The sequence below is a fragment of the Bombus pascuorum genome, chromosome 5, assembly GCF_905332965.1.
Source record: "Bombus pascuorum chromosome 5, iyBomPasc1.1, whole genome shotgun sequence".
In the NCBI taxonomy this organism is placed as follows: domain Eukaryota; kingdom Metazoa; phylum Arthropoda; class Insecta; order Hymenoptera; family Apidae; genus Bombus; species Bombus pascuorum.
The window spans coordinates 12,062,037-12,079,226 of record NC_083492.1 but is presented as its reverse complement, the minus strand read 5'-3'; the positions used below and the strand labels follow the sequence as shown (position 1 = coordinate 12,079,226).

Here is a 17,190-nt window from a genome sequence, read left to right as displayed (position 1 = left end):
CCACTAATTGTTAACAATATTTTCCGAGGATAAAGTGACAAGGTTTTGGAGCATGAACAGTCAACTGATCTTTATCGAATCACTGCGGAGATCTCTTTCGATTTTCGTAAAGAACTTACTTTTTAATGTTGATAGTAATGCGATTAAAAAATGGCTCTCAATTACATGTGGTTAATAACGACGAGCATACATTCAATCACTGTAGCCCATATCTTGACATTTTTTCACATGACGCGACGCGGCATCTCGTCGGTACGAGACACGAACGGCTCGCAGTGTATCGGACATAATTTCTCGACGTCATCTACTTTAAACGGAATCATTCAAAGTAAGTTATTCTTCACAAATTTTCGTTTCGTTCTGAGGTTCAAGGTCAACTGAAGGTCACCTTATTGTAGGTAGTTGAATTCGTTCTCTTAGCGGCTGCAACGGAATGTAAAAAGTACATAAGATAACTGTTAAAAAACTCAAGATCATCTTGATTTCTTAGAAACTATAAGGCATCAACAAAACACAATGTATTCATCCGATCAGAATTCTTAAATACAATAAATTTCACTTCAAACATTTTTTTATAAAATCAGTAGATAACGAGTTATTTCGAGCGATAGTTTTTACTGATTCTGTGTACATATATACTATATATGTTTATATTATAAATGTGTACATGACATTATTAATTAATAGAATATGATATAGAAATAAAATGATCTTGTAAATCTTAAGGACGTGAGATATTGAATGTGAAAAAGTTGAGTAATAAGTTTAAACTTCTTAAAATATCTATAAATATTACAAAATTAAATATCTCAAATACATATAAGTATTATCGACTTGTATTTGGTGTTTATGAACATTTCTTCCTTTTGTATTTTGAAGCGAATTCTATTAATCTATTATATTATTTCTATCAGTAGTTCAAGATTTTTTATTTAGTTTTGAAAATCGAGTCGATACAGTGCATTAGTATCATATTGGCGAGACATTTTATATATATAACTCGTAATTAACCAAAATTCGAATATTAAAAATTCGTCGAAAAAAGAGAAATGTCATTTACATATCTTTCGTATTTTACAATTTCTTCAGTTTAAATATTCACATTTATGTATGCACATGCATTCTTGTATTTACTTCATTTGCAGTTTAATTTTTAAATGAATGCTATAGAGTGCATTTGTTATTTTCAAGAATAATACGCTTAAGCGTACACATCATAAAAAAAGTAAGGATATTTCTAATAATTTTGCAATATTCCTTGTTTTGGTACATCACACATACAGTTTCAGGTGTTTACTTTAGAGCTAATTAATCCTTCAAAGACAGTAACAAAAAGTAGAATACCATTTAAATTGCATTTCACTATATCTCATTTACTCTCATTGATTCTCACTCTCATCATCAATTCAGATCCAAGAAAGCAAGCGGCAAGTAAGAGCAGACAATTCCTGACGTACCTACCTCCCTCGTTAACTGTCGTGGTGCGAGCTTGCAAGCTCCTGAGGCTGCGACAGCTAAGTTAGGCATCAACGAACAGTGGACATATCTCAGTAAGCAAATCAGAATATGAAACTGTCACAAACAATGCATGAAAAATTTGAAAATTGTTATACAATTACCTTCGTAAATGAACTTCTTGGTGGACGGTATTTTGTACTTCAAATTATTGACACTGATAACATTGTTATATCAAACTTATAATTATCATATTCTTTCATATGCTGTGTGCAAAGATACAGGATGGAATGTCTATATAAAGAGAGATTACGGACATAAAAGATAGATATTGAAACTGAAGTATTTTTATGTACTAATATCTCAAAAAAAGAGTTAAAATTTTTTAAAATTCAATTTGGAAATTTTGTAAACATGAACGAAGATTATTTTTAAAAAATGTAAAGCAGTGAGGATAAACATATTTATTGTTCGTTTCTAAAGCGATACATAATCTTGAATTTAGAAATGAAATTTTGCGTAAGAATATTGATGTGAAATAGTTTCTGCATTCACAAGTTAATTAGGTAATTATTTAAAAAAGGGAGCCCCAATTCTAGTTTTGTTGGATTTTGGATATGTTACAGAGGGGAGGGCCCTGAGTCCTGAGTAACACGTACTTCGTCCGAGGCGTGGGTCATCGTAATTCAAAAGTTAGATTAGGTTAGATTTTTCGAAGGATCTGAACGTTCGGCCCCCATATCTAACTTAACCTAAACTAATCATACCTTACCGCTCTTAAGATAGCAATCCTATTGGAGTAAATGTAATGTAAAAAGTACCATTTTCTTTTTGTCACAACTTTTGAACCACAAACGTCTCATGCCTTGGACAAAGTGTATGTTATTCAGGACTCAGAATCCTCCCCTCTACAACATATCCGAGATTTAACAAAATCGGAATTGAAGCTCCCCTTTCTACATAATTATCGTTAATTATTCTGTACTGGTTACTGTTTAGAGCCAGCAATGATCAATTTTAAATTAGAAGAGAAGCGACATAGTAATATTAGAAATACAGTAATATCTCGATACTTGCCGGACAAGACTTCTAATTTCAAGGTCTTCATCCCCAATATTGCGGGGAGTTCCGCTCAAGGGGTCTTGGTGTTTCCTTTGACATATTGCAAAGCTCGACGGCTAAGTAGTATAATTTGATCCGAATTCAAATGTTAATGAGACAATACTAATTCAATAATTAAAATTTTTTATCTTTGACTTTTTTTAATTTAAACTTTTCCTAATGTATTTGTGATACTTTTCTAACTATAGTAAGATCAAATACGATACATCTTAAATCACATTTACATACATACTTAACAAGCAAAAAAAAAATGAAAGTTCTATTCAACAAAAATAAAAAATCAACATATCATTGTCGCACTAACATTGTTTAACTAACCGATATGTTTCTTTTGATCGATCTCTTTCTTTTTCATTCGCGCTATCCTTCCCTACGTTTGGCAAAACAACGGGTCGTACCAATATTTATTGTTAAAATCAAAATAATTGACGATCGTGTGTCTTGGCTTTCCGGCAATTATCAAGACATTTATTGTATTATTTACTAAAATTTACCTTGAAATGTACGGTTATCTATTCCACTTAATAATTATTTCTTTTTTTAGTAGTTTGTGCTAATCATATGCCTAGCAAAAAAATCAGAAAGTGTATAAAAACTGGAGTTAACCAGTTTAAGTTCTAAGAGATTTAACTATCATATGAAAACATTGTAGCAATGAAGTGCATTGCTATCTACTTGGAGAAAGAACGAATTAGACAGTGTTTAGGATTATTTGCTATTTTTACCAAAAACTTGATCAATTTACTAATATGTGCCCTTGTTTTACTATTTAATTTTGTGTTTTATATTTTACGGATGTTGCATGAACTATCACTGTCAACGTATAACTGTTATATAAGTTCTCACAAATGTTAATTTTGTTTGTAGGCATATGAACGCAGATTTCCTACTTGTCCAAAAATTCCTGTTTTTGTCGGTTGCGAGATAGTTTCAGACGAAGAAAGTAAAAATGGTTCAATTAGAATAACAGAACGACGCTGTAAATTAAATGTCGAAGCACCGTATATTTTAAAAAAGGTATGTATGTAAATATATGTATATGTATGATATAGTATGTAGTTGTTTTTTAGGTTTTCTATATCGGATGATATAGGCTGGCTGGGTCAAACAATTTTTCTATTCTTTTCATAGATGGAATGGATGATATGGAGCATTCTTGTTTTTTATGGATTGTTTCGGTGTCTTTTTCCTCATTCGTGGTTCTTATTGATTCTGAAAGTTTAAAGATTAAGTTGCTTAGTTGTATCGGCTGGGAATGTGAATCTTCTCATGATATCAATAGCGGTTTTATTTACACTTGGTTCTTCTGTTTTGTCAGTTTGATGTTTTTAATGTTCCAGGAAATCTGGAGGAGATTTGAACTTGTGGTAGTCCAATAACTATCTATAGCTACTATTCTCGTTTGTGTTGTTGTTATTTTGGGCATCGTTTAGTAATGTATCTGTTCTGTTTACAATGAAGCCGCTCTGCTACCCTATGTAGGTGAAAAGTTTGTTTTCAGCGTCATCAAACGTAACTGTGAACGACCTTCGTATTATTTCAGCATCCTCTGGGTATACATAAACTAGTTGTCTCAAGACTAAGTATATGTAAAAAGTCGGGATCAGAGATTCCTACTTTTAAATATGTTGTTTTCTATCAAAGTTTTATGTTGTGTTTTTTAAACATATCCTGGATTGTACAGTTGGAGATTATTGATGCAATGTTCAAAAGTATGATCCGATATGGGACGAATGTCTATGTTCTTATTATTTGTTGTTATAGATTTATATTTCAATGGTTGGTTTATAAGGGTCACTTTTTTGTACAAGTACATGCAGACTCTTTTGTTCGAAATTCAATAAATATTTTTTTGATTTAAGTCCTATTATATTTCCAATGGCTCAAGCATATTTTTTGGTGTATATTCATATTTTATGACATTCACGTAGGAGATTTTCGGTTCAGTTTCGGTTTATGGTTTGGGTTCTTTGGTCAGTGATGGTGACTAGGTGAGATTCCTGTACTCATAGATATTACGTATGTGTTGGCTCTCTGTTTCTAGCATGATAATATGTATGGTATACGTATATACCAGGAGTCAGTTGGTGTAGTGGTATTGATATTACTACCACTAACTTAGTATCGCTAATATTAACACCATTTCTTTCACTGCTACTATCACTTGCTTCAGAATGGCACATACTGGAGATACGTGATATTGTCAAATACGTCCTATCGCGATGGAAGCCAAGACAAGATTGTTAAGGATGTTATTTGAGTAGTTTATAGGTTAAACTTAAAAAAATATTTAGTATATGCACATAGATAGATTATCTAAATAATTCGTTAATTTATATGAATAAAAATATGCTTTAGAAAAATAATATTTGATCTCAGAAAAGATATCTGATCATTTTATAATTGGGTCACCTCCTTAATCGCAATGAGATGTTTCAAGAAATGTAAAATAATCTAAAATATAATAGAAGTACTATTTCAACGAGTAATCCACATAACAATCGATAATCATTTCAAATATGTAAAACTTATATGCTTTTTAGCCATAAGAGTAAGAGTAAGATACATTTTTTAATAATATACATATAAAACACCAAACATTACGACATCTATACAAAATTTAACCGATATGTTTTCGTTCTTCCCTAGAAATTTTTACTCTTGTCGTTTGTTTCAGATCATTGGAGTAGATTTTGTATACTTTATTCAAAGGAATGTTTTAAATAGACGAAATAGCGTTCTAGAAATAGAAGCGTATAATGAAAGTTTTTCATCTAGAGTATCGGTTATCGAAAAGTGCAGATATTTTGTAAGTATTTAGCATAATTTAATCATTATTTGACATTTTTATTGCTATTTATAACATATTTTGTCGTATTTATAATTTATGAAAAAATGATATATGATGTAATTAAAGAACTTAATTTGGTCAAACAGAGTAAGTTCTACAACAAACATTTCATAAATAAATGATGTGTATAAAAGTTACAAAAAGAATTTTTTAATAATTTATCTTTAACAACAGTTCAATATATGTAGCTATGAACATATTTAGCGAATTGCTTGTGTTTTGGTTTAAAATAGAAAATCTGGAAAATTTTAGAACAATTTTATATTTAATAATTCACAAAATACCTAATCGTAATTATTATATTAGCGGTACTGCTTTACCGTACCGATATATTTAGCACGCGTTACTAATTATGTATCTATTAAAGAAGAGAATTATTATGAAATTGGTGGAACAGTAACAGAATGTTTAACTTCAATTAAACTTCTTTTCATGTTCTTTTCATATTTATTTAATTAAAAGCTAATTGATTAAACTTTTATTAAACTAATTAAAACATTCTGTTTGAAAATAAACTTCCTTTGAATTATTTAAATTTTAAATGAGTCGAGTATTACGATTGTATGTATATTTTACTATTAGTGTATTATTTATGCGTGTATTATTGTGTGTGTTACAAGTGTATTATTTATGAATGTGATTCTATTTTTTCTGGCAAACCGAGCTGTAACTGACTCGTACCATAACGGACGTTATTCTCGTACTGAAGATAACATTTTTTAATTACGAGACGAGCCAATACGGTATAGTTTCACAGTTTAATTTTTTTTTAATGTTTCAGTAAACGTAATAGATTTTTAATATTGCTTGATACATCAAATGTTATAAATGCTTACAATTGATGCCGCAGTACCATAGAAGTATAGAAACATATTTCATTAATAATTTACTTCTAGAAATTTATGAATGTTTCTAGACAGAATCTGTTTTGTGCATTCTATCAGTTTTTTAAGTTTTCTAATTCATTATAATTTGCTTTCCTACTCCCCATTATAATTTACGAAATTTGTACCAACTTTTGTTCTTGAAATAAAATTTCCTTTCTATATACGTATATCTGTTATTAAAATTGCTTCATTTAAAATGGTAATCTTAAAGTAAGTGTAGAAACCTATTTAGCGTGATTAGAAACCTCTGGATCGATGCAGATTTGCAAAGGTTCGTGTAAAATTGACTTTGAGTTTCACAGACAAAAATATTTTTAAACTCGTATTTTACTCATCACGAGAAATGAAAGTCTCAAAAAAACCATTGGTCGCAACTCGACCGTTCTCTTGGAAAGAAATGTTCAATAAAGTGCCACTAGTTTTGAAATTCACTTTATTTGTAATGTGTTTATATCGTGTAATCAGATGCCCGGAAAGTAGCACCTATTCTTGCACATAAGTACCTCAGATTCACTATTGCATATTCCATATTTTCTTTTCTTCCTTTCTTTTTCCTTTCCTTTTTCTCTTTCTGTCTGTTTAAACAGCCCCGAATTCGCATTTCTACATTTCAAGTTTCTCCCCAAGGTTACATATTGATTTTACATGGTAAAAACATATTCAATCAGATGTTGCAACAGTTTAATCTGTTTATTTGAATTATAAACAATTTCTTCTCTCTCAAAGAAGCGAAAAGTCTCGTGAACAAAGAAGCCGCACGAGGAGCAGGTCTATGTCCTATCCATCTTATTTAAAACATTTCGTTTAAAAATTACTGGTCGGCTATGGTGAGATGGAATACCATTGTGCATAAAATAGATGAAATGACGGTTCTGCCATGATATGATATCACGTAATTCGCTTAGGAGATGTGAGCGTAAAAATCGCAAATATGTTGAACTTATCATCAATGTAGTAAAAAAAAAGAGAGAAAAATGGAGCTAAAAATATAATTTTCAATAGTTCCTGCCTCTACATTTCTGGTGAATCATCCTTGGTTAAATCTTTCAACCATTCAAAAATTTCAATGGATTTCCGTAAGACCAAATCCTGGCATTTTGTCGATTCAGGATACTATAACTGAAAAACGGCTTTCATCTGTAAATAATACCTGCTCCAAAAAGTGTGGATCGCGTTGCAACTTATGTAGCATCCAATGGCAGAAATTTCATCGAGCAGCTTAATCATTTGGTTGGAGTGCTCGAAAGCGGCGAATTCTGTAAGGTCATACGCTTTCTTCTCAAATTGTTCGTCGCACTGTCATATGATTTATTTTCAGTCCACAAACTATGTTATGTAAGTTCAACAGTGGACAAGCACGATCAAAAGCGATAATTAACATGTTCTTCTTTACGCTAATTCATGCGGAGTCGATTTGCAATATTAAGTTTTGATTACCAAACCGTTAACATAGCTGCAAAAAATATCATTATTACGGTTTATTTCCTGCACATGGAGATGTTCCATTATTCCTGTATTCTGATATATTTTACAAGCTAATCTATAATATCTTGTTGCTAAATAGCACGCTACTTATTAAATGTGAATATAAATATAAACACATTATGAATAAAGCCAGTTTAAGAATTTTTCAGAAAAAGCGATCATTTGCTATCCATGCTTCGAGTTGTTGCTTCGAGACTTTTATTTCTGGCGATGTGTAAAATACGTTACAATAAAAAATTTTTGACTTTGAAATTGGTGCTCAAGATCAATTTTTATCAAACTATTTTTACAAATCTCCACTGTCCCAGAGGTGTAGAGTCACGCTATGGTGTTTTTTTTACACTTACTTTTTATAAACCCTTTTATACACCAGCATTATAATACCATATGTGTCATTATGATATTTCGATCTTATTCTACTTTATTGTTAACTTTTTGTAAACCTTTGATTTTTGGAAAAATAATATAAAAATTTTTTAAAAATTGTTTCAGAGTGATATTTCAGTAAAAAAGTTTCTTGTCTTCATATTACTTGTTATTTAATATGAATCATTAAAACGAGTCATGTTATTTAAATTAAAAAAAAATTTATTACGCCTTCTGTTCTACCGTATACTATGGATGAATGAAGATCAACTCGAAATCTATATACTAATTTGAGAGTGAAATCGATTAAGAAATACTTTACTGTTGTATGATGGGAACTTTTAATAGTCGCACTAATCCTGACATTTTTAAATCAGTTCCATTTATGACAAGATACGTCTATGCGTTTACCTTCGTTCATACATTAGTATAATATTAAGACATTTACAGAAAATAAGGTAAACATAAGTAGGATGCTTTAATGTATTATGTATAATGCTTTAATGTATTAAAGCATTTAGAATTATTATTTCATTTAGACTCTTGCAATAAAAAAAATCTGTATATTGTACGTTATAATGTAAAAATCTAATCAATTGTATATAATATCTTCTCGTTATGATCGATGAAAGTTGGCATTTGTATTATTACACTTTCTATTGTATTTATTATTCTTTGATTTCATGAATTTCATAAATGAAGTCACGAATCAGATGCAGAGTTTTAGTAAATATCGAATTAAATATTGTAACTAGTCCTCGCGATTTTAAACACGTACCAATAAGCCCTGGGATCTGTCACTCTCTCGAATTTTGTAAGTGTCAACGGCTATGGTTACGTATTTATTAGCATTCGAACGTCCAAGATGTACGTTCGCCCTGGCGACATCCGCTGCTTTCATCGCTTGCGATGAATTCGAATTGCGTATTTGCCTACGTCCTCGGTCTTACAAGTTGTGAACCTATTGTGTTATTTGTTTCACTATAAAATTTGAAAACCGTGTTTGTGCTGACAGTCATTGCAATAAAACGAAGCCGCCTGGCGGATTAGAAGAAGAAGATCTACGCCTCATTGACTTCCACACACATCCCGCCATTCTCGTTCCTAACTTACATTCTCAGCGTCAAACAGTTATCGCGCTATCGAACATTTTTGAGTCCTTCGAGCTGGATCGGCAAGAGCAACGAAGAACTAGACATCATAGACAAGCTCATCCAAGAGATTTGGCTTATGGCTGTGTCTTGTAGAGAATTGCAAGAAGGTGAGCTAGCCTAACCTCGGCTGGAGAGCCTGAGAAAATCTTGGGAGCAGCGTCAGCATTTGAAGTTGCAATTGAAATTACAAGTTCCGATAATGGAGCAAGATTACCTCTATTCCGCTAAGGAGGAGTTTCTGTCCATCGAGGACACCTATTGGGCAGTACAAGATTACCTCAGTGGCGTGATTACAGCTACTAAGACGCTTTCAATGCAGGACACAAGTGGCCGAGACCAGTTGTCGCACATCGTCATTCCACCCTTCTTAGGAAAGTACGACGACTGGCCTGGTTTTGGTAATGTTTTTTAGACCCTTATAAGGGGAAACGAGTAGCTCAATTTCAAAATGGGGGAACGTTGCAAAAACGTTATGATACAAGCATATCATCGTGCAGAAGCTCTTGTCTGATTTCATGATGTTACCCCCCACGCTGTCGAAGAGCTAACCGGTGAACTCGCTCGACTTCATGATATAATAAACCGTTTTATTGCGATGTTTGCGAATCAAGGCTGACAGACCAAATAATGAGAGGATCTTCTTATCTACGTCATTACGCAGAGATTGGACAAGAAGATTCTCAAAGAATGGCAATTCTTCTGAGGCCTCCCACCTGCTCCGAACTCGAAGCGTCCCTCGAGGCTCGCATTCGATTTTTGGAAGCCGTCTTCACTACAACTAACGTGATCTACCACACCCAACTTCGAACTCGGGCCTTGTACATCATACACGCGCGCCTGCTTCGGTGGGCCAAGCCGAGCGATGTCCGATGTACAGAGCTCAGTACGCGTTATATGCGAGTGTTGCGTGTGGCACAACATCGCAGCATCGTAGAACGCATCATTCGTGATTGCATTTCTCTGCCCTTGCGAGAGAAGGGCCTAATACCCTTGTACGTGAGGAAACGTTCACCAAACGTCGACCCGGTGGCGCCAAACAACTGCTTCGCGCGTTCAGCACAGAGTGCATCGCTGATGGCATTAGACACTAACAACAACACTGACGGCCATCGTCACGGTTCAGTTCAGCGATTCTGCATGCGCTAGTGCGCTCCTTGACCAAGGATCCGAAGTATTGTTCGTTTTCGAAGCCTTGTGTAGACTCTGTGTGTTCTGAAGTAACATGTGTTTACCGTTATTAATGGCCTCGATTCGGCACCCCGGTTCGGCAGTCCGGTCGGTGATTGGAGGGTCGGGTAGCCCGGTTTGCACGTTGACGATCCTATTATTTTACACCTTTTGATTATTGGACATATTGCTGGGAACAGCATATAATAAGAAGATTTTATCTGTATGTTATCAATTTGTCACGTCGAGACTAATGAACATGGTATATTTACAGGTTCATCCTGAAAATCCAGAATGGACATGTTTTGAACAAACTGCAAGTTTAGATATTAAAAACTTCTTTGGTTTTGAAAACTCAATGGAAAAATTAGCGATGAAACAATATGCTCAAAACATTGCAAAGGTAATATTTTTTTACACTAAATTGTTTTCTGTAACTTTTATTATTTAAATGAAAGGTTAATAATAGAAATCATTACAGGGAAAGGAGATAATTGAATACTTCATAAATCAATTAAAAGAAGAGGGTATTGTATATGTACCTCCATGGAAGGATCCAAGTGATACATCTGAGGAAGATGAAGGGTAAGTTTGAATAAGTGTGTTTTCAGATTGATATAAATTATTAAATCGTTTAAAAAGAAGTAAAAACACAGTAATGATAACTTTATAAACTTTATTATATAAATAGATAAGAATGTTTTTAATGAATTGAATAACAGAAATAATTTTGGTTAACTAGGTTGCACACATCCTATAATGTTGCTTAGTTAGTTATTTAGGTTGCCTTATATTCGCTTTGTGTAATGATTACCAGAGGTCAGGGATATTTTGGTTGACTTTTAAATATCAATAACTACTAAACACAATCTCAAATGTAACTTTTTAATTCTCTAGTTCTGTGCTACTTTAGCTTGTAAGAAAACCTTTCAATTTTATATTTTTTACAAAATAACCTGCATACTTGGAAGATCAAACGAATTTACCTGTAAGTGAAGTACGATCGCAATTATATGAAAAACCTCCATCGAAGAAATTACTAATACAATCACGAGGCTCTTCATATAATTTCGATTGAACTTTACTTAAATCAAGTCTGTGTGATCGCCCAATTAGATTTCATTCGCCTTGTTCTCCAGATTATCTATGTAGTTGTTCAGAGAAAAAGTACAAATTTAAATGCAAGAATTTTGTTAAGAATTGTGGATCTTTGGTGCCGAAATAATGTTGAAGGAACATTGAATATACACTGAGGTCTAATATTAAAATAATAATATATTTATTACAAGAAGGATTTCTCACATATTCTTCGATTCATACTTGCAAACGTATCCGCACTTTCTTCACACACGACCGTTAACCGACTCTCCAGATGCTTCCAAACTCCTGCCAATCGTCTTTTGTCCTAACTAAGGCCGGGACGCCCTCTGACGCTTACACACATGTATCAACACACTGATACTCACATATAAGTAACTCCAATACGCATTTAACCCAGTCCAGCACAGAAAATTATACATATCTCAACAAATTTATATTGATATAGTACCGCTTTTTTATCATCTTTGATACAATATTTTATCTTAAAATACTCTTAACCTCCTTATAACAAATATTTGATTATAAATGACTATATCACTCTTGTAACGAACTCGTAATTATCTGACAATGTAGGCCTATTATAGAATCTGGCGAACGTCTGAGAGCTTACCGATTTTCCTGCAGTTCGTCTAATCATGTTAAGATCCAGTCTGTTCGACCGTTCGCCAGAGAGACGCGTTTGCCGTAGACCGCGTCAACGAGAGTTGTAAATTCTCGTTACGATTCGATAATCGACACCACGAATTGGTCGATCCCCTATTTCGATTAGGATAATAGAGATGGTTGACTGATTATAACACTGAAGTAACAGGTTATAATATATACTTCATTCCAAAAATGGCCGGAAGTGAGGACAAGAAGATCATTAGGATTGGTGGAGATTGGCGTTAATGGTCGGGAATTAAGAATTGCTTCGATCTCAACGATAAGAGTATTAAAATCTTCTCTTCCATCATAGATCGAAATTGTAAAGATATAGTAGGGATTCGGAAATACAAATAATTCACTTTATTTTACACACAACAGTTATACACATACAGTGCTGGACAAAAGTATTGGCACAGCAAGATTGTTATGATACAAATGCTTATAACTATTAAACAAATTGATTTAAACAAAAAACTTTTTGACGTATTTATTTATTATCTATCCTAGTTTATTACATAACAAGAGCAACAATATAAATAAAATAATACGCAAAATAATAACAAAAATATATTTTTTGAACATTTTATGGGTGGACAAAAGTATTGGCACAGCATGGAACAAACAATGTATCGTCGCCGTTTTCAACGATTTCCGATCGTCATTTGGAAGTAGCGAAGGGAAATCCCCCGTTAGTCTTTTATTATAACACTCGATCAGTGAAACTGGAGACTTCAGTTATTAAACAACAAAAAACCAAGAAAGAGTAATAATGTCTAGAAAAACGAAAGAAACCACAATTGAAGAAAGAAAAATAATATTAAATTTATATAAGATGAATAAATCTTACAACGAAATTGCACAAATCATAAACAGAAGTCGTTTTACTGTGCGTTCAGTCATAAAACGCTTTAAAAGTGAAGAAAATCTAGAGAATCAAATTAGGAGTGGTCGCCCTTCTAAGGTAACAATTCGAGAAAAAAGGAAAATCGTAAATATTGTAAAGAAGGATCCAAAAACTAATTCGACTGAAATTGCTTCGATGTTAAAAGCTGAGTGTGAAAAAGAAGTAAGTACCAAAACTGTACGTAGGGTATTGAAGGATGCCGGTTATTCTGCCCGTGCAGCACGAAGAAAGCCCTACATCAGTAAAATAAACCAAAAGAAAAGAGTGGAATTCGCGAAAGAGTTTGTTACGAAAGATACTGATTTTTGGGAAAAGATCATGTTTTCAGATGAAAGTAAGTTTAATATTTTTAAATCTGACGGCAGAATATTAGTATGGCGAAAACCCAACACAGAGATGGACGAACTGAATCTGCAAGCCACCATGAAACATGGGGGTGGTGGTTTAATGGTGTGGGGATGTATGGCATCATCGGGTGTAGGAGAACTTATATTCATTGATGAGATAATGGATAAATATGTATATTTAAATATACTCAAGCAAAATCTTTTGAAAAGTACTCAAAAATTAAACCTCCCCAGGGATTTCTATTTTCAGCAGGATCGAGATCCTAAACATATGGCGTATATTGTTCGTCAGTGGATAATATATAATACTGCCCACACATTAAACACACCACCTCAAAGTCCCGATATGAATCCCATTGAGCACGTGTGGAACGAATTGGAAAAAAGAATTAGGAAACATAATATCACAAGCAAGTCTGAACTGAAGAAAGTTCTTCTGCAGGAATGGAGCAATATTGTACCTGAATTCACTAAAAAATTAGTCCACTCGATGCCCAGAAGATTAAAGGAAGTCCTTAAAAGAAAAGGACTGCCAACAAAATATTAGAAGTTTATTATGTAATTAGTTATAAGCGTAAATATTCTACTGTGCCAATAGTTTTGTCCACCCATAAAATGTTCAAAAAATATATTTTTGTTATTATTTTGCGTATTATTTTATTTATATTGTTGCTCTTGTTATGTAATAAACTAGAATAGATAATAAATAAATACGTCAAAAAGTTTTTTGTTTAAATCAATTTGTTTAGTAGTTATAAGCATTTCTATCATAACAATCATGCTGTGCCAATACTTTTGTCCAGCACTGTATCTTATACTCTGAAGACTTCGTAAACCTACTCGCACGCACGCTTGTTGTCAACCGACTCTTCCAGATGCTTCTAAACGACTGCCTATCGTCCTTTGTCTCAACTAAGGCCTGGACGCCCTCTGACGCTTACACACACACATTCATATGTACAGTGTAACTGTATCATCTTCCTAACAGAAATGACCAACTAACGCCTGTACAGAAACTACATTATCTCCAGGTATCCGTAACTGGTAGAGTAGCGAGATCTGCTCGATCATTGAACACTACTGAAGCTAGTTATACAGACGTTATCGCCGCTCTCAAGGATAGATTCGATTGTCCATGACAAACTTGTCTACGTTACTTGTCTGCAAGGCAAAACTATCCTAGATTGACCAAAATGACATCGGATACCTTAGCAACTTTAATTGACGCTATCAAACACTATCACAACGCATTGAAAAACTTAGGTGACCCTGTCACGTCAAACCAAGACACCATTCAACAAAGAGAACTCATACCCAACAAAGAATGCCTCTGTACACTCATTTATTAGACTTCCTGGGAAAAAAGGCAAACTGTACCATGATAACATCCATGACAACTCCGACAAGACGAGCGCCAGAACCACACCATCCTCTACGACGAGGCGATCCACGGGGGCACGCATTCACCGCTGCACACTCTCCGTCGACATGCCCACTCTGTCAGGGATCACACGGAATGTGGGCCTGCGACACCTTCAAGGCAAAATCAGTCAACGAACGTCAAAGTCGTCAAGAAGGCATCCTTGTGCACTAATTGCTTAAGGAAATTGCTTCGTTTTTCATTGTCCTGCTGGATCCTGTCGCTTGTGCGGAAATCGTCACCACACACTTCTTCATCGGGACGAAGCTCACGTCAAGAATCGGCCGATCACAACCCACCGAATATTCAATCGATCGCCTACACCTTCTTCAACATCTTCTTCAAAACATCCTTCGACACCCCCTCTGACACCCCCTCTGACACCCCCTCTGACACCCCCTTCGACACCCCCTCTGACACCCCCTTCGACACCGCCACGTGTTCGGAAAATCCTAAGTCCCTCATCCAGTCCGCGACAACAAAGAAGACTGCGAAAATCGATGGCTGCTAGGAGAACCGAATCACCAACAACCTTCGTATCAGAACCACTACGTAACGGCCTATTAGTCACGGCCCAAATCAATTAAATGACAAAACCCAATCAGTCCGCTGTCGAGTACTGCTCGACACCGGTTCTAGCATGAATTTCATAACCGAAAGACTGACAAACTCACTTGGACTCACGCAAACGAAATGTTCAGTTCCCATTGAAGTCCTCGATACCTTATCAACGACTGCTAGACGTTACACAACGGTCAGAATCAACTCCACGGACAGCACATACCCACGCACACTGACATTCCTAATTATCCCAACTATATCGATATTGATCCTAGATAAACATATAGATCGATCGACAATCCAAATACCTAGGAATCTCCAATTAGCCGATCCAAGATTCCATATACCAGCTCATAATCAAACACGAACGTAAAATCCACCTACACTCCAGAACACAGGCCACGTTATATGCAGTAAGACGATACTGGCCAATCGATGGTCGAAATCAAGTTTGGTGTATGGTGAAGAGGTGTGTTCCTTTTTTTTTCTTTTTTTTCGTGGAGGAAATCCGCATGGACACCCGCCGCCTCTAGGGGGAAGAGCGGTGTGGTAGTGTCGGACTCCAACTGACTAAAACCTCCACAATGACCGTCCCTATTGCGACCGAGGGGTGCCCGGGAACCGCAGCGGCGACACACCGGGCCCCCCTCACGCAATATTCCGTCTGTACTACGTCTCTCCCTTTCTCAGGGGGTGTCCGGATCCCCAACCGGACTGTTTGGTGTCTCCCAGGTGCTGGAAAGTCCAGCACCTAATTTCCTTTTATAATTAGAATTAACCTTCGGAGGTCGCTGCGGCTCTCCCGCGCCTCATATAAGTGCGTCCACGGGCATCGCCGCGTCCTCGTCGGCCAATCCTCTCAGGATGGGAGGCCCGCTCCCTCTCCCGCTCCGCCGCCTGCTTCCGCAGCATAACTAGCTCGCAGAAGGAGGCTACGGCCTTCCTGCCCCTCTCGCTCGTCAACAGCGCTTCAAAGATCGCCGGTGGCGAGAGGTCGAACCCTATTTCCCCGATGAGAGAGTGTCGCAGCGCTGCTCACGCCGGGCAATGTTCCAGAGTGTGCTGCGCCGGGTCCACTCTGTGCCGTCGCAGTGATGGCAACGCGCGATCGCCTCCTTCCCGATTCGGCGCAAATACTCGCTGAAGCATCCATGTCCCGTGAGCACCTGCTTCACTCTGTAGGTCAGGGGAGGTGCGCCTCCGTCCAGCCAAACGTCCCAGTTTGGGATCGCAATAATCCTAAGGCACGGTTATAAAACTAAATACTTTTTTTACTTTAACGTGAAGGCCCTTAATTGCTGCAACATCGCGGTCAAATCGAGACATTCCTCAGGGCTGTTGTTCCAGTCAATAAAAAATGGGAAAAGTGGTTTTCCCGGAATTTCTACTCGCAAATAACCGGTGGTGGGACGACCATCCCCGGTTCAGTATAAATACTGCCGTTACAGAACAGGTGTTTTAGTTTTGTTTTTTCTCTGATCAGTCACCGTATTCACGTGTACCTCGTACTCCGTTTTAACTTGTTTTAACTTGTATTCTCTCTGTCGATATATCAACTGTTATATTTTATCTTATATCTATCAAGTTGTTGGTATAAAGTATATATTATAACCTGTTACTTCAGTGTTATAATCAGTCAACCACCTCTATTATATTAATCGACCAATTTGTCACATAATTTTAAATGATAACCAAAAGATTCAGTAGAAAATTGCCTTTATT

General features: G+C 35.5%; 1 protein-coding gene across 3 annotated transcripts in view; it reads left to right on the top strand.

The window, feature by feature from the left end:
- LOC132907523 (protein real-time) overlaps positions 1 to 17,190 on the top strand; it is a 61,347-nt gene that overhangs the window by 3,421 nt on the left and 40,736 nt on the right. For all 3 annotated transcript variants that reach the window (XM_060960698.1, XM_060960699.1, XM_060960697.1), the window contains exons 3-6: positions 3,445 to 3,594; positions 5,255 to 5,386; positions 10,762 to 10,890; positions 10,969 to 11,072. In XM_060960698.1, coding sequence (XP_060816681.1) covers positions 3,445 to 3,594; positions 5,255 to 5,386; positions 10,762 to 10,890; positions 10,969 to 11,072 — 515 coding nt within the window. The remainder of the gene's footprint in view (positions 1 to 3,444; positions 3,595 to 5,254; positions 5,387 to 10,761; positions 10,891 to 10,968; positions 11,073 to 17,190) is intronic.